We start from the raw sequence: 27,673 nt of genomic DNA, 5'->3' as shown, positions 1-27,673 counted from the left end.
GAAGCCATCTTCAATCAAATACTACTGCAGTGCAACTGATAATATAATATTTTATGATATGTTACATGTATTATTTATTAATTTTCCTTTCTTCTTGATTGTATTGAAATATTTCAATAAATACATGGATATGTTTTTTTGAATAATGTTCTAGTTTTTTTGTAAACAGTGATGGACACTCTACTTGTCAGAAGTCTGTAGCAGAAAACAATAAAGTTGATAACCAGTAGTTGTTGACCTTGACCAGCACAACTGAACAGGTGTATTGGTTCAAATCATTGGTGCAGTTTGAGACAGGAAATCACCAAACTAGTCAAGATAAATCAGTCACTTTTCTTGTTTTGATTAGAAAGTAAAATTCAGAGTAAAAGTAAAAGCAAAAGTAGACATATGCATCATAAAACTTACTCATGTCTATCATTCTAGTATTAACCGATTTCGACGAAACTTTTCATTGTAGCTATTTATTTACATCTTCTGGAGACCAATGTGAGACAAATAATAATAAGTTGAATGTTTCTCTGACTGAAAAAAATGCCTTTCAGTTGTAACCCACAGTAAATACACATTCACAGTAGATAAACAGTAACAATTGTTATAGTTTCCAAAGTTTCTAAAATGGGAGTTACTTGTAATTAAAGTTAAAAAAAGTTTATTTCAATAATCAGGTTTCACTGTAGAAATAGTGAAAACCCTATTTGAATCCACGTATGTCATGAAACCTGTTTGTTACCTCATAATTGTTTCTGCTAAAATAGTTAAAGCCGTAGTTTAAAAACAAATAAAAATCAAGTGATAGTCCTTATTACAGCCCTGACTAGTTTGTAAAGTAGATTGTAGGGTATGAATATTGTTGTGTCTGTTGTAGTACTCAGCCCTGACTAGTTTGTAAAGTAGGTTTTAGGGTAATATTGTTGTGTCTGTTGTAGTACTCAGCCCTGACTAGTTTGTAAAGTAGATTGTAGGGTATGAATATTGTTGTGTCTGTTGTAGTACTCAACACTGACTAGTTTGTAAAGTAGATTGTAGGGTATAAATATTGTTGTGTCTGTTGTAGTACTCAGCCCTGACTAGTTTGTAAAGTAGGTTTTAGGGTATGAATATTGTTGTGTCTGTTGTAGTACTCAGCCCTGACTAGTTTGTAAAGTAGATTGTAGGGTATGAATATTGTTGTGTCTGTTGTAGTACTCAGTCCTGAATAGTTTGTAAAGTAGATTGTAGGGTATGAATATTGTTGTGTCTGTTGTAGTACTCAACCCTGACTAGTTTGTAAAGTAGATTGTAGGGTATAAATATTGTTGTGTCTGTTGTAGTACTCAGCCCTGAAGCCCAGCGATGTACAAGGGTTACAACTGTTACAAGACTCACTTCTCAGAGCGATACGACCCAATGCAGTAAGTATCGTTGACAGTTTTGACATTAACGATGACATCATAGCCTCTCCCCTGGGTGCCTACGATGGAAATGTTTATCAACGACTCTTCGATGAAGCCAATAAAAGCCCCCTAAATGAAAATCCTGTTGATGAGTCATTTGAAAAGTATTTAAAACCTTTCCTCAAATCAAATCTGTAATGGGTACAGTTTTTAAAGCTAACTTTAAATTTAATTTTCCAGGCCTGTAGTCGAGCATCATCTTTTAATGCTCTTCACTTAGATTGAATATTAACATAAGTTCAATCGTTTACAATCTTGAAAGCATTTAAAACCTCAAAGTTGGTTGTATATTTAGATAGTCTTGTTATTACAATATTGTTATCCTTTTTACTAAGTTAGTATTTTCATTCATCTTACATATAATACATCTCGTTTTATGTTTTATTATTCTGTGATGTGCAAGCAGCAATATAAAAATCTTTGTTACATATACTTTGTTGCTATATTACATTCTTCATTAATAATGAACAACTATTGTTTGGTAAAACATGGATTAACCATCATTGCCAGGACTAAGATCGTGATGGTAGAGTGAATGTACAGACAATACAAATACCTAATACTTTTAGTAAATAAATTGTACCTACTATATTAACCTTGCATTAGATATGCATGACTTCTTATTCCATGCACTGGGAAATGCTTATGCTACAATTTTAAGAGCTGTACATCTGATACATTGCAGTTAAAGTGTCAATATCAGCCTAAACTTTGGTACATGGTTTGATTATTGTCATTGTGTTGCACCCTTAAGTTAATTTTTATTTTATCCACCATTGAACAAAGTTTTACTGTACAATGTTAAATTACTTTAAAATATATAATATTCACACTTAGAATATTAAAAAGACCAGAGCATGTTTTGACAGTACTGTACACTTGTTCAATCCACTTTGAAAAATCTTTATTTCACTAAATTGTGTAGTAAAGTAAGTATACTTTATTCTATTAAATTTCTAAAATTAAGACTTAATACTTAGATTTTCTAAGTTGAACAATTTTACTATGAAATATTCTTTTATTGAATATAATAGTATGAATATTAAGTACACAAGAGTTTAAAATAATTGGAATTTAATAATAACTATATAAGAGCCCATAAAGATTCCTACAGCTATTTCCATGGATTAAATTGAATTTATAAATAAGTAGTTCTCTCGTCAATTCCAACTATTATTAGAGATCATATTTGAACCCATATTGCCCTTATTCAATAGATTACTATTTTCAAAATAATATATTTAAATACTGCATATTAATCTTAAAACTCTTAAAATCAAATATTAAATGTTATAATAATAATATGATAATGGTGTGTGTAGAATTGTCAATTTGATAAAACAGAAAATGTTCAAAATCAATAAATTAGGATTAGAATTATAATTATTTGTAGAGAAGAAGAGGCTCAGATATGTGGCAGGGCTTATGTTACTGGTAGTTTATCAAATGTGGACCAAGACAAGTGACTGTTTATTCAGCACTATGCAGCAATGCTGTGATATTAAACCCAGGTGCTAATAATTAATTTTTATTGGATAATTACAAAGCTCAAAATGCACACAATTGGCAAATTGTGTGTAATATAAAGTACTTTGATTTTTGTTATTTATAAACATATTTTTATGTGGATTTCAAATTAAATTTGAAAAAAGTTAACATGATTATATTTAAAGTACCTTTCATTAAATCAGCTTAGGCAAATAGGCCACCATCATAGGTTAAGGAGGGCTGTACGCGTAAAAGATTGAAAATTTAAATATGCATTTGTTAGCAATTTCAATTAAAATAAAATTACTCATTAATAATTTATATCACCATTAGTAATTGTTTCTTCACAGTAGGGTTTAAAATACATTTTACAAAACTAAGTAGGTTATGTACTGCAAGCTGTATGTAGTTATGGAAAAATTTCTTATGCTTTCATTAAGGCTTATAACATGGAAATCAATATGGTTACACCTAAATGTGTAAATTTTAATACAGTAATTATTTATGAACAGTTTAGATGCATTATTTTAGAAATGTTAATTATGTTATTGTAGGGTACTATTTAATTTATATGTTACGACTGATTAATACTTCCATTATTTTATATTTTAAATGTACTCAGAAATCAGTTGACATTGTAGGTGGTAGGTGATTGTATGTTGTATTTATAGCGGTCATATACTCAACTAGTTTTTATTATGTTGAATTTACCTCATATATGTATTTCTTGTTGAATGTTTCGTATATTTTATAAAATAAACACTATTTTCATATTGATATTGTGTTTTATTTTTTCAACTAAAACATTAACATATATTTAAAAATTTTTATAACAGTTTAATATTATGCAATGGTAGTGTATAAAATTCACTAATTCATATTAAGTGAAGTGACAAATGGTATTAAGAGTAAATCCAAATTGATATTAAATAAGTATTTCACACAAAATCAGCTTACCAGACAATTTCATACAAATAAAAATGAGACTTAATCATGAATCTGCAATAACAATCTAACAAAGCCCAATAAGAATCTACGCTAGAATTAACGCTAGATGCTTAATACAAGTGACTGCTTAGTTGTGAAATATTAAGGAAATACTTTAAAAGTAATTTAGTCATCCTTTGATTGCTCAGAAGCTATTTGTAACTCTAATGAACGATTGATGAATCTGATAACTTCAGGGTGTGTTTGGATTCCTTCCGAATCATTCGGAAATGTTTCCATGTTATGGACTTCTGATTCTTCAGTAAAGAGTTTAGAGTTATGCATTGGCTGATTTTCAACTTCTTCTGTATTATTGTCATGGGAGGAGTCCAGATGTTCTTCGTTTGGATTGGTCCATTGATGCATTGGTTGATCACTTTTATTTATCTCCATGTTGCAGAATTTTATATTGACTTCTGAAATTTGAGATTTGTGTATGTTCATGTCCTTTTGTATATTTTGTCTCTCTTCTTCATTCACACAGTGACTTGATAATGGCTTGATACCTACTTCACAGCCTCTTGCTTGAACTGTGCAGTGTTCAGAAATAACTTTAGCATCTGAAATTTCAAGTTTGCAAACTGAATCACCTTTTAAGTAATAGGGAAAACATCTAATCTCTTTTGTATTATCAGCCTCTTCTATAATCAAATTGTTCACAATGTCTGGAGTAGAGATACTGTGATTATCAATGCTTGGCTGCTCATATTCTGCAGTTATGTCTGGCAAAGAGGAAGACATCTCATTTGACTTCCTGGTCTTTAACAAATTTTCTTTACATGTTACTTTCAGCTCTCTATGTACGTTAACTTGAACATTGTCCCCACCACCATAAGAAAGACTTTTGTTCAGTATTCCCAAATCTTTCTTGTGGTCTTCAACAATATGTTCTTTTTCTGTAAACTCTTCTGTTTCATTATCAGCAATTTCTTCAGAATTTTCACCCTCTCTACCAAGCAATCTTTGCCAGTCATCCAATGTAATTGAAGATGTGTTTACTTCCTCTTCGTTTGGTTCCTCGGATGAATCGCTGCTAGAAGCTGTATTTTCACCAAACAAATCTGATAAACTGTTAGAAATTTCTAGAGCATCTCCTAAAAACTTTATTTCTTGGAGCATTTTATGTTTAATACTGTCATTTATGTTGTTCATATTTTTCACATTCACCCACTCAGTATTGTGCGATTTACTAGTTGATGGGTAACTCACTAAACACTCATTGTTATTGTCAAGTTTCCCTTTTGTAGTTTGGTCAGTGACAAATGGTACTCTGTCATTGTGTTCTTCTCTTGAAATACATTTATTTGAGAGCGCTTCTATTAGTTTAATAGGATGGAATAAAGCCTCAGGTTGAGTTTGTTCCATGAATTTTCTCTTGTTTATCGAAGTTTTATTGTTTTTCTGACTGGAATCGATCGCGAAGACCATCTCATTTTCAGTCTTGGATGAAAAATCAGATTTGCTTAAATTATCTTTAGGCGCATCTCCCACATCAGTATCTACTGAATCTGAATGTTCATACTTAATATTAAGTAACTGCACATCTTCAAATTCTTTTGATGTGGTTGACTGCAAATCTATTGTTTCTTTAGGGGCTTTAGTTTGTCGCTGTTCATTTGTCTGTATTTCAGTTACTTCAACATTCGAGCATTCTTTTTCTTCTGATACTTCATTTGACTGATCATATTCCTGATTTGCAACAAGTTTTTGATTCTTGCAATCTTCTAGTAGCTGTGGTTGTCTAGTACTACAAATCTCTTCAACTAGTACCTGTTGTCTTATCTCCTTTTTCTCATCAAGGCTATCTATTTCTTCTATCAGTTTTTTGGGTTCAACTGTATTTTCACTCCCATTATCTGTAAATGTAAAGTTATAATTTTTGTGTGTATTACTTAAACTAGTATCAGGTAATTTATCATGGAGATTGTCCAATGTGTCAGAAATATCGGTCTCAGACTCATTTGCGTCAATTTCTTGTATAACCTCAAGTAGGTTTGTACGAGTTTTTGAATTCGAGAATATATTCTCTACTACTTCCGACTGGTTATCCATTCTATTGCCTTCATTATCATTAATTTCTTCAATAAGGATTTTGGGGGTTTCAAATTTGTTCCTTAATTCCATTAAAATATTTGTATCATTTTTAACATCATCTGACATTTCTTCTATCAGTGAACTTGGATTTGTAGACATTTTCTCTTCTTCGTTGTCATCAAATGATACCGATTTTGTTATTGTTAATTTAGGCTCTTTGACATTTGAACTTATTTCTGACACACTTGTATTGTTGGTCAGTGGAATATTTTCTTCTATTTTATTTTCCTGATTGTTTGAAATTGGTGACATTACTTCATATTTTGTTGTTTCTGAAAGCTTTGTAGAGTTTTCATCACTGGGATTTGTATTAGTTGATTTCAGTTTTTCACCTTCGTCTTCACCACTGTCAGATTCAGAATCACTACTAGAGGATTCAGAATGGCCAATCGTTGTATTTTCCTGAAAATGATAGATTCATAAATTATTAAATTAATAATGTAGTAAAACAAGTAAATTTCATTTTAAGATACTTCTAAATTAATCATGTTGATTCAATTTGTTATCTCCTTCAGTCACATATTTTCAATTCCTGAAGTAAAAATAAAAAATTTGGAATCTACATTCTTATATTTTCTATAAATTTTAATATAATATTTAGGATTACCCTATCTGAGATAAAGGCTGTCCTTTGTAGAGGACAACGTGCCTAACAGCACCTGTTTTTATAAAATTAATGTATATCTATGAAACTGGAAATCAGTGACTTTCAACTATAGTTGTGTGTATATTTTTTTATAAACTATAAGCCTAGACAAAATTTTAAAAATTATTAGAATTACATGTTTACAGAATTGAGTGCATTATTTGAAATAAACTTCCATTTACTAAGGAAATAGTTAAAAAATGTAATACCAAGAAAACTATTAAAACCACTGTACATTAAAAGTAACCTTTATGTGTAATTGGGAGAATATTAAAAAAGTAATTCTTTTTAAATCTTTTTTATGTAAATGAAAATTTAAATCATCCTCTCCAAACAACACTATGACTGGACAGCTAAGCTAAAAATGTAAAATACATTAAAATCAATACAATTGTAAGAAACATTTTGTTAGATTCCTTCAAATTTCAAGTCTTTTGGTGGAAATTCAATAAACAGTTTTTGGATTGACCAATGTAAAACAGAATCTTAATCTTTGCAAATTGAAGAATAAATTGTTCGTCATGATGCCACAAACTAATTTCGAAAATATGTTCATATGTTTTTGTTTCGATACTTCAACAAACTCACAGTAATCATGATTCTTACAGCAAAACATATAGTAGAAGTACCGTCCATATGTCAGTCACATTGTCCTACACATTGGACGAATTCTTTTTACTTTCTGCTTGGAAAACTAGTGCAGCCAACTGACTAAATATCCAATTCGATGCAGTTTGAACCTTTTTGTGTATGTATAAAAACATTAAATTCTGTAATGTTTATATCACGGCATGAGTGAAAAAGACAAAGATTGTATTGTATAAAATTATTTACAAATGTGCAAACAGATTTTTTCTGAAAAGGACACTATGACAAAATTCTGCAACAATGGCAGTTTGGATCTACAAAATTATTATATAAGCATCCTCCACTGAGGACACCATGGCTGAAAGGGTTAAATGAGAGTTCATTATGATCATTTGGTTGTGAGATTTTTTTCAATGTGAACCAAACTGAAACAAATTTTTAAACGAACCTAGAAATGTTATTTATAAATTATTATATGATAGATATGTTTATTGACTCCCAGTTAGCCTAAGGCATGAATTTCATATTTAATTGGGTTTCTCTATAAATACTTGTTAAATATAAGCTTAGAAATCACCTTTCAATTCTATAACCATTCCAGCATTTGGCTCTTGGCGTTTATCATGCCATAATATAGAGTTTAGGTCGTTTCTTCACTGATTTGTTGTAAGGTACCACACACCCCCAATAAAATAGAATTATTTGTTTAAAATTTTACATTTGACTAGTGAATATAGAAAGAAAATGTTAAATTTATTCAAAATAAGCTCTTGTAATTTGAATTTCATATTGTCAATTTCTACACATTATTCAAGTCTAGTGGGGAGAGAAATGAAATAATCAATATTTTATAAATACATTTTAGAGTATATTTTTGTTGGATAATTTCTAGTCAACAAATACCACAAAATGTATAAAACATTTCATTATATGTTGAAACTATATATATTTACTTTGTTAAACAGGTTGTTTGTGCAGTGTGAAGATGGCATAATACCAAAACACATGTTTCGTTCAATTTAATAAATTGTTCAAAACTATAAGGCAATAGTTTGAATTTTTTACTAACTAGAACTTGACCAATCAATGTAAAAATACTTTAAAATCCATAGAATGAATACATCAGAGACCACAATAAATCTTATAAGGTGTGAATTTTCTTTTAGGAAAGTTCGGTGATCTTAAACCTACCTTAAACAACAAAAGCATGATAAAAAAGAATGCAAATAAATGTTGTTAATTTTATCGTCCCTAAACATAATTTTCAGTATTCAAATTTTGCACAAAATATTTTATATTTTGCTAACAGTTCTGCAAAGTAATTTCATTGATTGAGCGTGTAAAGTAAATGTATATGTTAATATTACCTGGCCTTCATTATTGTCGAGCTTTCTTGCTTTAGCTTCTTCAGCTGCCTTAATTTTACGCATGTCCCTCAAGTTTAACAGTGCTGTAAACACAAATTTTATTTGATGTAGCTGAATTAAATTCATCAAATATGACTAATGCTCTTTATTTCTAGAGGATTTATCAGATTATTTTCATAATCTGATAAATCCTCTTTTGAGGGAAGAGCCAAATAGCACAACAAGTAATTTATCAATGTTATAAAACATGATGTAACAACTTACAAATTTTAAAACGCAATTGAAAATGAGAGGTGATGATTGTGCTACTGGTTAATAATTCAAGTATTATAAACTCAGATTTTAAATGTGCAAAATCAAATTTTTGAAACAAAACCATTTACAGATACACACAGTATTACAGATATTTAAATTTTTTGGCAGCTCTAATGAAATAATACTTGAAAATGACTTTGAAAACCTCGTATTATTCTGAAGCCAGGCATTTTTACACCCACATTCACAGAAAATTTTGTATTTTCTTTTTGGAATATGTTCTCAAGAGGTATTATACCTGGTTAGGAATATCTGTAAAGTTTAACTTATGGTAGTATAATCACACCATTATTTTAACTGTCCTCAATTCTGTATTATACGTACCTTCAACACTTTTTTGAATTTTTAATCTTTCATTTTCTATCCACTCTAGTCGAACTTTCTCTGATGCATCATAACCTCCAACAGCCCTAAAAGAAATGTTCTTATTTTATAACATCGTTCAAATTCAAAATTTCTTTATTCACACATGTTCAAATTACAAGAATACCATCAATATAAATGTATATATTCCCTTTATATGAGCATGTACAATTTTGTTTAACATTTATAAAATAAAAGACCAACTGTGGCATTAACTGGTGGAGATTAGCTCTGTGAGCTTCTATAAAGTAAGTTACAGCAGTTATGCATATACAATTATATAATTATATATCTTAATCACATTAATAAAAAAATAGGTAATAATACCTAAAAGTTATTTACATTTACAAGACAAAAATCTTCTAAAAAATACAAGGATAAGCCTAACAAATAATGTCAAAACAAGTAGTTTTAAAAATTTTTCATGATTTTGCTCATTTTGTATATTAAGAGGAACATTAAACAAAAATGTTGTGCCAATGAAAACTAGTTGTTTTTATAAAACTTCAGTCTATGTTGTTTATCATACCTACTACGCCTTATATTGTAATCATGACGATTCAAACTATTAATAGAATTGTTATTTTTTACAGATAAACAGTCTCATAAATATACAGATCATACATATTTAAAATCTGAATTAGTAAAGATTTTTTGGCTACATGTTTAGCCTCTTTTTACTATGTGTAAATAAAGTCTAGATATCCCTCTAATTTGGTATCAAGTTAAAAGAAAAATATATTCTTTTGGAGTGTTGTTTTAGTAAAGTTGTATATTATTTGATATTTTTTTAAAGTATTTGGTGTATTTACAAAGATTTTGGGTGAAACTGAATATTTTCAAAAATAAACCTCCTTGTAAGCCCTCCATCCTATCTCGAATGTCTTCTCTTCTGCAGCAGCAATGGCCTTACCAATTATTCCTCTCTTTGAGACTTTGTTTCCAAGATTGTTTTTTTAAAAATAATCATAGACTACCCGACAAAGTGCTTGGACGTTCCACCGTGCATGCTGAAACCACGTTTCTTCCTGAAGATGCATTCTATGTGACAGGGGAACGTGATCAGTATGGATATCTTATAAGATTAAGCAATTCGGACCATTTAAGGAGGATGGAAGCATGTGAGGCTTTATCAGCCAACTATAACTCATGGATCAAACATTTATGGAGAATGTTTCCTAACAATTAATGACTCATAGATATTTGGAAATTTTTCCTGTTCAAATTTGAGTAATTCTGAGTTTATCTCTATAAGTTTCAATTGTCAATATTTTTGACAATTCACATCAATCTCTTTCAATTCATTTTACTGACACTAATACTGATCGAATCGTAAACCTATACTTATTTTCAAAAGCCTGTGAGTTTTTCTTTATGTTTAGTGATCTTTGGATTACTTGTAATCATAGTACTGAACATTAGTCTACATCTTTTTCATCAGCTGTTGTTTCCAGTGATGTGTGTATGCATTTGTTGTCATTGTTCAGATACGAACACATGAATTTCGCTGTTTACATTCTATTTTGTACTAGTTTTCCTTTTACTTCGTTGTTATGTAGTTACTAATAGTTAGAAATGATATTATTGCAAGTAAATATTGTTTATGTTTTTCCTTAAATATATTCACAATTTTGACTTTCCTATAGGTATATACATAAATATTATTAATTACTAAAAAAACTCTTACAGCAATGTATATTTCTGTGTTCATGGCAAAATTTTCTACAAGTAGACTATTCTATATTTTGTATTGCTGCTATATTTAGTATAACATAAAAAGAAAAACATTGTTATATCAATGTGTTATATAATTACTGCAAGTAGGAAAACATTTCAAATGTGAACTTTCATAAAAGTGTATAAAACAAAATTGTATTAATATAAACTGTTCAACGTTATATAGCCTACATATTTCAGTCTTCAGGACAATATGTCCTACAATAAGGTTAATCTGAATTTTGATTATGTGTAATATTTAAAATAATTTTTGCAAATTTTGTTTTTATTTTTATTTGTTTTTTTACTTTTATTTCTAAAGTAAGAAGTTTTCTTTTTCTATCTTCATAATTACGCAGTCTAAAAGCACAAAACAATTCTTTGCAAAAACAATTGGAATATAACACCTTGCATTTAAGTTACTATTTAGATTTATTATAAATTTTACAAGGAGAGCCTGCAAAACCTCACAAAATATGATGGACACTCGGAGAGTTAAATTAAGAGCAAAGGAGCTCAGTACATGTCTTACCATACTCAACGATGCTTCATGCTTGTGAGTAGCCTGCTTACATGTGCTTATTATTGCAATTAAAAATTTTGTTTTACGCTGAGGACTAACACTGATCCTCAAGGAAATGAATTACCCTAAAGTGAACCAATTTTTCCTTCTAATTTAGGAAACAGTAAATTTCAGTTGAAATAATTATTGATATAACAACTATGATAGTTAATATTTAAGAGGGAAGTGACTAATCTTTCAGCAAATGAAAAATAAGTTAACTCACCAAGCCTCAGCACAGGCTCGATCCCGGGGGAATACTGGCCGATCATCCAGATGCTGAAGGTTTTTCTGGAAAACGAAATCTCCATGATGGAAAATGTAAGTAAAACTCATTCTCAAGTTAGTCAGTAAAAGTTTAAATATATGTCTGGTATTGAGTTTATAAATTCAATTTTAAAATATTGATTAGCTTTATGTTAACAATGTTAAGGACATTGAAAATCCCAATATATGGCTAATTTATTTTTGGTAACTATTCAGACGTTAATACAGCTTTGATGTTGATGTTAATCAACTTGGATTTTAATTTTCGAATGAAGATAACTCAACATATTTTCACTCTAAGACCTTTGCAGTTACAAAATTTAAAAGTTGCATCCACCCTGTCCAGGTGGTTTTAGTGAAAAATCTATCCGTAACTTTCAAATGTGATTTTCCGAAACCTGTTTTTCTTAGTTTAGGTGTATTTAAAAAACTGTCTGAGATATAAGAATGAAATTTGGCATATAGCTAAAAGACTATTGTGTGTTACTCCCCTAGCAGATTTATTAAGGTATGTTGAAAAATAAATGTATTACTTAGGCCTAATAAATATAAAATTTAAAATAGTTATGACATTTTTCTTTTTTAATTTTTTGTAGAAATAATAAGTATTTTTAATGCATTGCCCTATAATAGGTCAAGAATAATGTAAATGAGAAGTGGTAAAAATTTGGGACAGATAGTTCATGTAGTTTAGGAGATAATGGTTCCTAAAGTTGAGCTTGACGCCCCATTTAATTATATTGGATTTGTCAGAAGTGCCGACTCCCCTTAAAGTTTTTTTTTTTTATTACATTTCGAAGTTGATCTAAGGATTGTGTAGGTAAAAGGATTTCTTTTGGACATTTGGAATCATTCAGTGATACTATAACATTATTTTTTAGATCTGCAGTCTGATCTTTGCCTCATGTAGGTTTAAATAGACAAATCATACCAGACCATTGTGCAGAGCATGTATTGGTGCCATCTTGTTTTTGCCATGAAGATTGTCACCTACTATTGGCCACTGGTCAGTTGTCAGTGGTTGGTCATAGAGTGCAGACACTATTTTGACCTGTTTGACACTATACAATTGATGTGATTACTAATCTATGCATGTCACAATGCTCTGTTATGATTTGTTTATTTTAACCTAGATGGTAGGTATGTGTTAGGTTAGTTAGCTATCTGAGGAAGAGATCAAATTGGAGATCTCAAAATGTAGTGTTACTGATTTCTTGTATCATTGAACGATGGCAAAGGATTAAAAAAATCCTGTTACTATATCTTTCATGTCTGGCGATTAAAGGTCAGTCCTACTACTGGAACGTTCCTAATATTAGTGAATTATAGATTTATCTTCTTATATTCCTCAGTATTGTGTGTTTTCATCAACATCATGATCATCAGGTATCCAGGTTAGTGTTTCATTATAGGTTAAAATAAAAAAACACATAGTACACAACACAATAACACCTTAATAAATAATACATGTATTTGCAAAACATGAATCGCTACAACGCGGAGGCCACATGATCATGCCTGGATACTTGACAGGGTCAAGGTGTTGACAAAACCTGTAGTAACATCACAATATTGAGGAATGTAAGAAGGTAAATCTATAATTCATTAACATGTCTGGGGACATATGAGATGTATTACCATTATGTCTCACTACACCCAAGTATGTATTAAGGGTCTCACTACACCCAGCAGGGATCACTTATGGCTGGTTTATACATGGTTGTACCAATGGGTATAGCAAAAACTGATGTGTCAAGTAAATCTGGGCAACCTTATCCAGGAGCGGCACCGCAAATCACTAAGCGCAAATGTCGAGATTCTGAGGTGCAAGGGTAATTTGATAGGTCTAGTCTACTGGGACATGACTGTTGGAGTTTGTGGGATTTGTTCCCTAAGTATCAAAGGTTCTTGTTAGTCTCAACATAAGGGTGTGCCACCCCCTGCCTGCTTTGGCTGGAGAGGCTGGTTCAGAGCTGACCTCCCCTTCTTTTGAGGGGACATGACTTGAGATTAGTGCCCTAAATTCCTTCTTCATGGATCTCGATAGGAGGCGGCCCCTACCCCCAAACCTTATCACTCTGGAAGCAGTGCAAAGATCCTCATAGGACTAGGTGCAATTTATAAGCTTCTTGTCCAAAGAGAACAAAAAAGGGTCTCATTATCAATGCTGGAAAAGTAAGTGTTCTTATGTTAACTGATCTGTTATGTGATCTGGAGGTTATCTACTAACCTCCTACAACTTTGTATAGTTTTTTTCTATCAATCATAAAGTGATCTATAATTGATAAATTCTATATAGTCTAAACACAATGCAGACACTTTTGTTTGTACATTTACAATATATTGTTGTGGTTATCTTTACAAAACTAACTTTAAAAAACTAGAAGACATGTTACTAACACAATGGACAGTCAGGACATTCCTGTAGTTGCGGATGTTGCTCTTTACAGGATTACCCATCAGATTCAGCACTCTGAGATTTGCCATGGCAGCAAATACCTGCGGAATAAAAATGATATGCGTTTGTCAATACAGGTAAGACATTTGTAAGCAAGGGAGGGCTCTGTAATCGTTAAATAAAATAATAACCACTAGTTAATAAAATATAACTTAGCAAATATTAAAATTAACTTATTAATTATTAAAAGTAACTGTAATAACTGTGATTAGGGATAAACAGTACTGTTATGTTATTTTTAAACTGCACACCATTAATTCCTTTAATTCCTTACTCAAAACATTCCTGCTTATTTGCAATTAAAAGCTAAACTAACATTAACAAAAATTAAACAGACAGTGTCAATTTCTCCCTTAAATTGAATTGATGAACTTTTAACTAATACCGATTTACACGAATGTATTAATTAATTCTTATTGAATGCCATTATAATTTAACCCTAGATACACAGCTATGGTAAACTTAAAAATCTAGTGAACCTAATTTTTGCTTGCTACAAGCTTTTTTAAAAATAAGTAATTAAATATACTTAAATGTATACTGTTGCATATGGTTTTTATTCTCAATATAACAGTTTATACATAATGTAGCTATGGCAGGAAGGGTTGATTCAATTTGAATATTGAATTTAGATCCAGTTCACCTCCCTTTCAGTGCAGAGTTTTTGAATTTTTTCAGTGCACCCACCTGATGAACAATGAGACTGCCACTTCATTTAGATTACACCATATTATTGTATCTTGTAGTCTAGATGTCTCTGATGTCAAAACGATGTAAAGGTTCGGTTTGAGGTTCTTCGTCGCTGATTTTCTTTGGATCTCTTTGCAAAGTTTTTGCATTTTATATTATAAGAAAGAGTAAAAACATATTTATTATTTTAAAAAGTGTTATTTTCTGTATGTTTTTTTACTAGTATGCAACATCAAAAAATTCCACAGTTAAAAATTAAATGATTATTTAAAATGTGTATTAAAATCTGTGAGAATGAAGTACTATTATAAAAATAATACATCCCCCCCAATATTATGTAGTAATATTTTTATAAACAAATAAAATAACAAAGTGACTACAGCAATAAAAAACAATCATTGAAAAAATTAAAATTTGGATTGTTTCTTATTCTTTATAACATATCTGACCTTCACATTCAATACCTATAGTTGTTTAGGTAAAAGAAAACATGTATAACTAATTGTTTTAGTGTTCATATACCTATTAAAACAATATGATTGAAAAAGAAAGATTTCATACGAAAAAAAGAAATAATAAAAGCAAAATTAAAAATCATTTATAATCAAATAAAATTTTCAAGAAGTAAATACACATTTTGTTGATGTAGAGTCAAAAATGAAAACAATAAATAAAATAATATAAAACCTTACATTCCCTATTTTTCAGAAAAAATAACATTGTAACTTATCCCAAAAGATCAGAGTATTTTATATATTAGAGGTTATCATGTTTTGGAGTAATTAATCCTGTATTATTAAACATCTGGTTTATCAAAATTACCAGAGTAAAAAATAATGTTAGCCCACACACTTTGAAAGAATTTGATATCAGCTTAGCTTAAGATAAACAAACTTCAGAACAAAGAATTGGCTTAAGACAAAAGCATTTCACGAGTACATGATGTGCAACATGTTTGATCTGTTACAAAATACATCTGGTTAATGTACAACTATCACATAAATGTATAACTAATTATACATATACATATATTAGTTGTTATGTTCAATGTTTTTTTTTTCATGATGAAACCTATTATAACTGAGAATGTTATTTAATGTTTAATAAAGATCTTGAACCACAAGGAGGTGGTGTATCACACACACAAACACACAAATATATCTGTATGTCCTTTATACAATCGTAAACTATTTGATCGATCATTATGAAAATATATATATATTTGTGTGTGTGTTTTTTTTTTTTCAACAGAGAAGGTTTATATGTTATGCCCATTGATGTAACTCACCACCAAACGCCCTGCAAACATTATCAACTTTTAGTGCCCCTACACATTATAAACTGCAATTACAAGACAGTTATGTATATTAAATAGCCAAATACTATTTGAAGGCGCTAAGTTATGATGTATATTTGTCTTTAAAATCAATTTCTGGTTGAACTTAAAAGCTTGAGTATTAGACCACTTTATAATAAACTACATGTATGTGTACAATGGCTATATACAGACAGATTTTTTTTATCTAGGTAACAAGGTAAACTCTACATTGGCATTTAAAATATAATTCACTTGAACCAGAAGTGCTCATACAGATGAAAATCTTATGAAAAGCTTGCAAAGCTGCGGGAAACAACTAGTAGAGAATCATTTTTCACAAAGATAAAAAATATTTACTATGGGCTGTAATTTTGTTACAAGAAATTAACCTTTTTTATATATCAGGATGCTCCTAATACTTACTTCAACTACTTCTGGACTTTCCAAATTGTTGTAGGAAAGGTCAACCACAGAGAGTTGTGGGCACTGGGTGAGATGGCAGATATCCTCCACGCTCTCCAGCTTGTTGTGACTCAAGGTAAGGTTGTGTAGAACTGGCAACATTGCTAAAGAACAAATGCTTTGTATTAGTTCTATATTTAAAGCGATGAAAAAGCCTCAGTGTTAACAGGTTCTGAGTATTTAACTTTGACTATGTGACTGTGACTTCTTTGATTTAAATAAAAACAGGAAATCATTAAAAAACAGCAGTGTTTATAAGTTTTATGATATTGGCATTTTGTACTGTAGGGAGCTCACAAGTAGTGTAGCAGGAGGAATGTGTGCTTTGCCTGTCATTGCTCCCTGTCACTCACTTTTCTTGCATTTCTAAAAAAATTATTTAATTTCTAATTAGAATAAATTGTTATAACTTGGCTACATAATCTCTTGAATTAGAACAATTGTTTCTTTGTATAGTAATCCAGTCATTTTAGGTTTTTTAAACCTCAATCTGCGGAAAAATTCCTATTGAGCTGAATTTTGGTATACACCTTCATTATGGCGTTTTAATGAAGATGTAAAAAATCAACATTAATATCGTGCCGGCTAAAAAAGTTATTAGGGTCAAAAGGTCAGAAAAATCAGTTTTTCACGAATATCTCATGACCAATGACTCAGAGGTCAATAAAGGTCATTATAAAAATTATTCCTCATACGATTATCTACAAAAAATGTCTCTTACATTTTTCTGTAAAGTCAAGCATTTTCAGACTAGAGTGCTAAGAAAGCGAGTAGAATGCACTCACATAGGGTATTATATACTGTATACTCGTACATATAAGGCGTCAACTTTATTGTTATTTATCAATGTATTTAAGTTTTCTTAAAACTTCTAACTTCTACTAGGGCGTTTTGTGACAAATATACTTATATTATAGAGGTTTTGGAACTTAGTAAAATCTAATATATATAATACAAATGACCTCCACTGGCAGATGTTCCGTTCTTTATTGTTCTGTGCCCGTCTCTTTATACCTGCTACTGCCTATCGGACTGTGTTTAGCTCAGTTGAAAAATTTTTCTTGAGTGTTAAAGACGTTGTTTTCGTAGTTTTGTGCTCTTGAACAGTTTTCATAATGAGTGATAAATGTTTCATATGTAATGAATCATTATCTTGTGGTGACGTAGTAGAAGTTAGACGTGGTTTACAAACATTAAACGATGCTAGTGTCGCTAGAAGTGATGGTAACATTGAGTATTTGAATACTAACATTTTTAAATGTTCACAGTAATTTTTGTAAAAATTATACGAACAATTTGAGTATTGCGGCCTTCAAACGACGCCAAGAAGAACCAAGTACGTCAACATCTCCATGCAAAAAAAGATTAATTGTTTTGATTTCAAAAAATTATGTTTGTTTTGTGGAGAAGAAGCAAGTGAAGAAATTGAAAGAAAAAAGAAAAAATACAGATGCGCTATAAGAGAAGTAAGTACTCTCATATTTATAGACACAATTTTAAAAGCTGAGAGGCGCGTGGTGATAGATATGGAATGTACTAGCAATGTACGGTGCTCCAAAATCAGAAAATTCAATTGACAATTACAGATAATGCAGCTTTGCTAAACTAACAAGACAAAGCACTGCTGTGAAATTTCAATTATTACCACCCACTTCTTCAGAAGCTCAACAGCATATTTATCGAGTCTATTATCAAATACAAACCTGGCTAGGAAAAGAAATTGATCCAGAACAGTAGGGTTGGGAGTTGAAAAATAATATATTACAGCCAATAACAACTTTATTGCCACCAGCACCCGATGATTTACTAAACACAATCTTTTGTAATTGTACAAAAGGTTGTGGTGGTAAATGTGGATGTAAAAAAAATTGGATTGAGATGTTCTAAAGCTTGTGAACATTGTCGTGGTCAGTCATGCTTAAACGCAGAGTCCAAAGAAAATGATGATGATGTTGATTTAAATACAGCAATAAGTCCACTCGATGTTTTGTCAGTAACTTTAGATGAAGTTGAAATTGAAGATATCAGCGACAAATAAAAATAATAATATAACATAATATTTTAATAATAATAATATAATACTATAATCTTCTCGAATAATACGAATAATATTTTCTTTTATTTTTGTATAAAAGAAAATTAAATACAAAAGTATTTTCCCCCCCTATTTTTCAATGTACAAATAAATAATTATTGAGCATAAGATAAAACAAAACTTTTATTACAGATTATGCCTACCATGTAAAAACAAACGCGCCTTGCATTCTACCTCAAAGGTGGTGCGGAAACGAGTGCATCATCATAATGTAGTCGCTTTCTCAGCACTCTAGCACGAAAACAGTTGACTTTACAGAAAAACGTAAGAGAAATTTTTTTAGATAATCGTATGAGAAATAATTTTTATAAAGGCCTTTATTGACCTCCAAGGCATAAATCGAGAGATATTCGTTAAAAACTGATTTTCGTGACCTTTTGACCCTTATAACTTTTTTTTATCAATGTCAATTTTTCACATCTACATTAAAACGCCATACTGAAAGTGTAAACCAAAATCCAGCTCAATAGGAATTTGTCTGCAGATAAAATCTTAAACAACTGGACTATAGTATTAATCATATTGTTTCGGTTGTTGTTCTTATTTTATTTTTTTCTATCACACTATTTTCATTGGCTAGTGGTTCTAATGTTTAATTATACATGAAATACAAATGTATAATTATTTTAATATGATTGCAACATTATTAATTGTATTTTTACTTTTGTAGTTACAGATGTATTTCAAACATTTCAGTCTAGTGAAAGTCTAACGGGTTTTGTTTGCACAGTATGCTCATCCTAATTAGTTTGGACTATCAAGGTTCCACTGTAAATCAAACAAGTACAACTGATGTTTTACAAAACAGTATTACTTGAACCGTTTTTTTGGAACCCTGCTAAATCCAAACATTAAAAAAATGATTTTTGCCACATCTCAATAAAATCTGATGATAAACAGTATTTTAAATCTTTTTCAAAATCTATAACATTTGCATTAAAGAGCTAAAGTCTCAGCAATCAGCTGATTATACTTACCCAAGTTCTCTATTTTAGTGACAAAGTTGTGGCTTAGATTAATGGTGTCCAACAGCTGGAGATCCTCGAGGTTTTCAATTTTCCTGATGATATTGTTATGTAAGTAGAGGCTCCTCAGCTCCGTCTGGGCAGAAAGGTTCTCAATTCGCAGTATTCCATTGTTTTCCAACCACAAACATTTCAGGCCAGTATATTCCTCAAGGTTTTCAATGCAGCTATATCCTTGTAACATACCATAAATGTATCAGACTTAGTTGGCCAAGACGATCATACAATGCTAAAAATCATATTTTTTAACACTTTAAATTAAAGTAACTGGACCTTAACATTAAAAGGTTAGTCAAACAGAGATTTTAGAAGAATTAATTGTGTACATACTGTTTTTAATTAGTAATATATTTTACTTACTTAATGTATTATATGTTAGATTTACTTATTTAAATCATGCAATTGTACTATTATAGAATAAAATAAAGTTACACAATGAACTGTAATATATATTGTATTGTCACTTAAATATTGTATAAAGCATTTGCATAATACGGTCATCAGTGGTGCATGGGGATAAAATAATGAATAAATATAAATACAAAATGAATGAATGGTGAAACACCAATGTTACTTGATCAATAATTGGCTTCAATGTTATTATAAATTAAGGAGAGATGAGGTTAAGGAGCCAGGGAGTATAAAGTTTGATGAATATTCTCATTAAACAGTGGGTAACCATTATTGAAACCCCATTAAACTCTCCCATTAGGGAAAGAAGGGATTCCCTTGGATTAAAAAAACGTTTTACACAAGAAATTGTTTCAAACCCTATTTTGGTCCAGCCAAATATTGTGTAGATACTGTATTGTTACTTTTTACGAAGCAAGCACAACAACAGAAGCTAGCATCCTTCCATTCATTTTCTAAATATGTTTCCCCCGCCGAACCCCTCATCCTCGGGTCTAGAATACTGTGCCCACACAACTCCTAACCGATGCTACAATTTAATTGCTTCACTAGATATGTCAACCCTGATTGTTTGGAGTGTAAAAAAAGTGTTGGTACCTTTTTGCCATAATTTCTATTTTGTTATATACTTTGTATGTCAAATACTTCTCATAAGTAACAAAAGTTATTTATTTATGTGACATACAGCCATGTTTATAAATTAGTACTTGACCTCACTTTTTTATTTACTGAAGCACTAATTCATCCCACCGTTTGGTGGTTATAGATATAGTTTTAGTCTAGTAAAATTATGGTCCAACCTAAGCATCAAATAAAGTTCTTTCTACTTTGTGACAATTTGTTCTATAACATCCTAGTAATAAGTGGTAAAGAGTTGCACAATACAACAAATTGGTTAAATAATGTTCTTCAACTTTATTGTAACCATTATAATAATGTTAAGCTACTTTATTCTTGCTGTCAATCTTTCAGGTAGCTAGCAAGCCACCCATGTAATAATCACCATACAGCCAATATTCTCTAGTTTTTGGAGGAGTAGATAGTGGTTTAGGCAGGCAAGGCCATTACTAAAATCTAGTAATGTGGCAGTTAAAATTTTAGCGTTGTAAAGTTAGTTAATGAAGAATTCCACAATTTTTGCTGGAAAATATAGTGATAGATCATCCTTGTAAGATTAACTGTGCTGTTGAGCCGTCAAGATGCTGTGAGAAGTTTGAGTTAGTCCAGGAAGATTCATCTATTGCTTATTCATAGAACCAATATTCGTCTAAAATTGTCCTATGATGTTCTGTTGTCTTTCTTCAGTTTTAGAAACACTCTTTAAAGTTTGACTTTTATCGGAAACTCCTTGTGAGTTTTATACGTGAATTAACTGACATAGTGTCTCTCTTCTTTGCAGTGAAGAGTTTATTAATGCCAGCTGACTGTTTTAATTTCAGAGATAAGAATGTAAAGAGAATTCTTTCATGTGATTAAAATGTGGAATGAAGGATATTACTGTAGTTTTTGATAGGTTGGTGGTTAATTTTTTTACCAGCACCGTGGAGATTGTGTGGTCAGCTATTTTGTGCTGTAGTGCTTGAACTGGTCAGCTGCTAGAAAGTTCATTAATTATGAATTGGTGTATTACTACTTTGTGCCTTTTAAACTTAATAACCTCTAAAACAGCTATTGTTGTCAGAGATACAGTCTGAAGTTAAGTCTTTTCTAGTCCTTTCAGTTATATCTCATATTTTGTTCTCGTCATGGCCAGGTCTTTTCTGTTTTCAGTGTTATTTATTTAATTGTCTTCCAACAGCTTAGCCATTATACAATGAATAATATAATTTTAGTTGTTATGTATTTTTTAAACCTTTCCTTAATCTTTCAGATTCCTTGTTGGTTACTTTGAACATCAGATTTTATTTTGGCATAATTTGTTTAAACAGACCTGTTACATCAAGCAAAGCGGTAAATATTTAATTAAAACAGTCATAGAATTCTTCCATATAGGGAGTGTTATAAACATTTTGCCATGTACTTTAAGTAAAAGTAAGTGTTCTGTAAAAATCTCTATTGGTTAAAATTGACTAAGGTAATTTTTGTTTGGAATATCAATCCTACAAAACTGTGCAGTATGATATCATATGCCAGTAATAATTAAAGCAGTGTTAATTTTACTTATATCAAGGTTAGAGTAAAGTCAATTGATGTTTTCAAGTTTATAATGAATCTGGTGGGTGGGAGACCTAAACTTATTGATGGGATGTTCAGCAAGTTAGTAAGAGTTTTGTTTTTATTGTCATGTTTCAGGTCATACACACAGATATCACTCATCATCACAGGGAAAACTTCCAAGATGGGATGTCCACCTTAGAGAACTTCTCAAGGGTTTTCACTGGTTGTCTGTAGACACCAATTAACTACACTGTATATATTGTGGTTTTGGCAAACAAGTCATCTATATAGTATGAGTTCCAAGTGATTTCACAGTAAATTATTCTGTAAGGGAAAGGGTCTTGTAAAGGAGCTGGGCCCAGTCTGGTGAAAGAAGTAAAATAATTTTCATTTAAGTTATTGTAAAAAAGTATAATATGTCTTTTGCAAAAATCAGTACATTGATAGTATACCGACCACATCTCCATTGGGCGAAAATAAATGTTTTATATAAAAACAAAAGGTAATTCTACAAAATGACTACTTTAATTTCTGAGCTTGAATTCAGACACTACCTTGATGAATGATTTCTTTTCCCACCAGAATTTTGGCATCATTAAAGCCTGCACTGGCCAGGAGCATTTCTGATCAGTACTTTTCCAAACTCAGATCACTTATCATTAAGAAACACTTCTACAGCACACGAAAAACAATGATACGGAAGTACACTATTATAACACTGAGACACCATCAAGACATTGACACACTGAGCATTACACAGTAATTGACCGCTTGACCTTTATTTAACATTGGTGGAATGGGGATTTGCAATAAGACAATTCCTGAATTTATCGACTAAAGATTGCTCACTATTCTACAGGACATACTATTCTAGTAAGGAGATAACCAAAATCTCACAAGGTATTTATTGTCAGGATATGGTCAGTATAATACCAAAGTGCCAAAATAGCTTCTACATTTTCATTATTAGGATGGATTTTTGGAGTTGATGATGGGTTTCGGGACTGTGTTAATTGGAGGATCAAATTCAGTTTTTTGTGAGTGGTTTGTAGGGATTTAGAATATCAATTGCTCAAGAGCAGTGAGATTATTTCCTGTGATTCATTTTTGTCCGAGTGGTTTGCTCCAACTATGTAAATTCAAAAAGAGCATAAAGATTGTTTTATCTAAATAGTTTGACTGCCATAAACCTTCTCAATTTTAGAGTTGTATTAACCAGCTTGGAGTGAGACAGTAAATATAGTTTCTCTCTTGGCAGAAACTTCTTGTTCCACCTTATGTGGCAACTGTTTTGTTTTAATGCTACATTAGAATGATAGTAGTTTAACCAATGATTTACTATATTAAGAATTTTCTTTTCTGAATGATTGCTATTGATTTAGAAGAAAGAATTCACAGGATGAGATAAGTAATGCCAACTTTAACACACTGTTAAAAATATCAAACACTCTTTCCTCCACTAAAGAAACAAATCGTAATGGGGAATTATGAATGATTTCATCAGTGTATAACAGTGGTATCCTTTGTTCTATATTTGGCTTCCATTTGTATTAACATTCTGAATGCAATAACTGACAGGACACAGAATATTAAGTATGACCCACAAATTAGTTTGATTCACCATTTTACAAAACATGATAATATACAACTAAATCAAATAATTTAGTCCAGTATAAATTATTTTTGTCAACTCCTCTAATAGGAATACCCGTTTAATATTGCTATGCTTACCTTTAAAGTGGAGATACAGCACATCATTTAGATGAGGGGTAAGGTACAATTTATGCTCTTTACAGTGCTTTCTCAGAGACTCTTTGGTTATCCTGAAAATATTGAATTTATCACTAAAAAAAATCAATAATAATTAGAATCTAAGATTAAACACTTGAAAAGTAACAGGAGTTTGAACCAATGTTATGTGTTAGAAAAATAGAACACCAAGTTTTGAGGACTGGAAACAATCTTTCAGATTACAAAAAATCTTAATACATAATATCAAACAATTAAAAATCAATATACTAGACAGAATGTACAGTATTACAACTTTTTTAATATTCTAAAACACTCTTAGGGAAAATTTTGAACTGAAATGAACACTTAAATATTAAAAAAGGAACACGTGGCTAAAAAATCTGTGCATAGTATAAAGTGTTCTTGTGATGGAGAATGTATGAAAAAAAGAGTACTAAATGTGAAATTTAAAGAACAAAGAACCAATACAAGTAGATGTCTATGGAGAAGTCTGAAAACTGACCTACAATGCTGGTTTGAAAATAATTGCATGAAGCTATCTTATCAATGAAGAGAATGTGTTCAAACACACATAAAACACTAAGTCAACCTTCTGTCGAATTCGGCCACTTTGGCTACCGTTATTTCAAAAAGAGATTAGTTGTACAATCTAAATGAATTTTAACAATAAACATACCTCTGCCAATACAATTTGAGGACACACTATGGTCTTAGATCAAGAACAAACAAGTCATGTCAAAAGTTTTGTACTTTCCCTTCCCGACCATTACCATCTGGTTTAGTTGATTACTATAAACCCATAGTTGGTATACACTTCCATGCTTTTGATATATGACTTGTTTTGTTGTCAAATGTTTAAATTTGGTGAATTTCATTACTGTATAGTGTACTTGCCCAACCTTAGTATTAATTTTTTGTCATATGAAAATGATTGAATTTTAAATGTGGATGGAATGCTATTTAAACTGTGACATAGAGGCTATACAGATCGGCTCATTCTAATGTCATTTAGCATTTCAGTTTTGTATGTAAATAACTTTGAATCCATTAAATAATTAAATTTGCGTAAAGGTATAACATTGCCCAACAATTTTCTACTAAAGATTTTTTATTTTGTGTTAAATCAGTTAAAAACAAGAATTAATACAAAACATTTTGGAAAAATCATAAGTTAAATTCCAGTGTATATTAATTAATTGCATGGTAATAAAAACACAATATAATATAAAGTAGTTATTACGAAGGTATACAATGGTGTCACTATTCAAAATGATATTCTGGCTATGCCTCTATTTGACAACACTAAATTTCCACAGTGGTAACTTCTCCATTTGCATCTTTGCAGACTAAATTTAAAAAATTCATAAACAATAGAATTTTTATACTTACCTTACCATGTTGGGTATATCTTTCTTCACAGTCAGTTGGGACTTTTATATTGAGTACAATACATTGGTTTAGTAAAATTATAAATTGATTTAATTAATACATATATAAAAATCTATTAATTAACAAAACCTGGCTGTAACTTTAAAACACAATAAAATAATATTTATTTGATAAAGATGTCGTCTAGTTCATTGATCAATGAAAAATGTTGAATCATCAATACTCATCTAAGTGATTTGAATAGTAACTTTATAATTTACAATATGTTGTAGATATCTCCTGTGGAAAATAACAAATTAAAAGGATTTGAACCTGACGCCCAAATAGTAGAAATGGTAAATGGAGTGCTCTAGGAGTCTATTTTTGGGTCCTTAATATTTAATGTATACATAACGGATATGCCAAAATGATTTAGTAAACTTAAAAATAACAATAACCAACTCTGCTTATTATTTGCAGACGACTCAAATCAAATCATATCCACCAAAAATGAAGATGAACTAGAAATAACTGCATACTATTTACAATAATTTTTAATTGATAAGGCATGAGTTATAAAAACATAAAATCAAATTTATTTAATTCAGTATAAAAAATATAAAAATCATTGAAGTTTTAACATCTTAGCAAATTACACCCTTTTGGATAAAGTTTATAATACAACATTCCTAGATCTCCTCGTAGGCCTTAGCTGGGATTTGCACATTAAGGAGACAATTAATCATATTGAACTTGGAATGGATGCTACAGCTGTCTTACTTAGGAAGTATATCAGTTTTAAAGAAGATTTCCATTCCCATGATGTATTTGATACAAAACATGTAAGCATGAATCTATAAAATTCCAATTCTGCAAGTAAGGTTCAAAATTAAGAAAGAAGAGTTGGTTAAAAATCATTTTACTGAACAAAAGATTTTAACAGCGCTTTTACATTCTAAAATGTGTTGTGTATGTCACAACTGGTCAATAGAGTTTACTATTAAAAAAATAAATCCACTGTGCTTTTAATAATTAAATTTCAACATAAGATAAAACAATGAAACAGATTTGTACAGTACTAATTAAAACAATTCAAAACACAATAAAGGCACATTAAAAGAAATTATTCCACTATTATTTCAAGTTATGATTGCCAAATAAAAGTAATAATATCTTTTTAACATATAAATAAAGAAAAAATGGGTAAAACTAGATTATATTTACTGTATTTAAAGACAATTAAATAGATACGTAATATAAAAAATAATAAAAATATAAAAATACAAAAAACAAAGTTTTTATATTGTAAACAGTAAATGTAATGATACACTACTATGCTTTCATACCTTGGTCCTTTTCTTTCTTCTTCCTTAATTGCTTGCAATTTTGAAAGGGCACTGTCCCTTTCGGACAAAGATTCACTAATCTGAGGCATCGTCACAAAACTTATAAACACAACTGAAGTGAAAGGTCAGAGCAAGATAAACAAGTCAGAAAAGGATAATATTGGTTGTCATAGCAACATGTAGTGCCAGCTGGGTTTGATCATTATGCCAATATTGGAGTCAGGTATTGGGAGGCACAGTAACTGAACTAAATATACAGTACACTCCTTTGTCCTTGAGAATATTCTTTGTCTAAAATTGAAACAGTATTTCCTAATATACTATTGACTGAAGTTTATATAATAAATCAATACAACCCGTGCAATAACTAGTGCAATTGAAACATTGAAATTTAACTAATCAAAAAAGTAATATACAATTTAGGTAACTCAACAAAGTATAGAGATCACAATTAAACAACATTTATTTTAGGTTTAAATGGAAATAAGTTTAACATTAGCATTTTCTCAAATTGATTCAGATATGAAACAATAATAATACTTTTAATTTACTCCATAATTTTGATGTTTTAATTTTGATAAACATTACTTTTTATAAAATTAGAATGTTGATATAGATACTTGAAAATAATCGTTTTAGTGATAAATTCATATTAAGTGCCAGCTGTAAGGGTACCATCTTGTTTTTAGTATAATAAGAACAAAGTTAATTCTCACACACTTTTATGAGCATATTTTTGGTCATAGAATTATGGAAAATGTC

The 27,673-nt window shown here is 30.3% G+C and overlaps 2 protein-coding genes across 2 annotated transcripts in view; one reads left to right on the top strand and one right to left on the bottom strand.

Annotated features, from left to right (window-relative positions):
- LOC124362439 (probable peroxisomal acyl-coenzyme A oxidase 1) overlaps positions 1-3,701 on the top strand; it is a 32,261-nt gene extending 28,560 nt beyond the window's left edge. The window contains exon 14 of the mRNA XM_046816941.1: positions 1,314-3,701. Within this exon, the coding sequence (XP_046672897.1) occupies positions 1,314-1,574 (261 nt within the window). The 3' untranslated portion in view covers positions 1,575-3,701. The remainder of the gene's footprint in view (positions 1-1,313) is intronic.
- On the bottom strand, positions 3,696-27,066 carry LOC124362438 (dynein axonemal assembly factor 1 homolog). The gene is made up of 9 exons (XM_046816940.1): positions 26,912-27,066; positions 24,177-24,268; positions 19,830-20,051; positions 16,719-16,861; positions 14,230-14,328; positions 11,789-11,853; positions 9,246-9,331; positions 8,607-8,689; positions 3,696-6,407 (listed from the first exon to the last, which is right to left on the bottom strand). Exons 1-9 carry the CDS (start codon positions 26,998-27,000, stop codon positions 4,038-4,040), a joined length of 3,249 nt encoding a protein of 1,082 aa, XP_046672896.1. The 5' UTR covers positions 27,001-27,066; the 3' UTR covers positions 3,696-4,037.
- Between the last annotated feature and the right edge of the window lie 607 nt (positions 27,067-27,673).

This window comes from Homalodisca vitripennis, chromosome 5 (genome assembly GCF_021130785.1).
Source record: "Homalodisca vitripennis isolate AUS2020 chromosome 5, UT_GWSS_2.1, whole genome shotgun sequence".
Taxonomy (NCBI): Eukaryota; Metazoa; Arthropoda; class Insecta; order Hemiptera; family Cicadellidae; genus Homalodisca; species Homalodisca vitripennis.
The sequence above is the reverse complement of the archived record's forward strand: the minus strand, read 5'-3'. Positions and strand labels throughout refer to the sequence as shown.

Coding starts and splice junctions, on each gene's coding strand:
- LOC124362438 (XM_046816940.1), bottom strand. CDS start 27,000: ATGCCTCAGATTAGTGAATCTTTGTCCGAAAGGGACAGTGCCCTTTCA. Junction 24,269..26,911: donor GAAGAAAGAAAAGGACCAAG/GTATGAAAGCAT, acceptor CAATATTTTCAG/GATAACCAAAGAGTCTCTGA. Junction 6,408..8,606: donor TCGACAATAATGAAGGCCAG/GTAATATTAACA, acceptor TATCATTTTCAG/GAAAATACAACGATTGGCCA.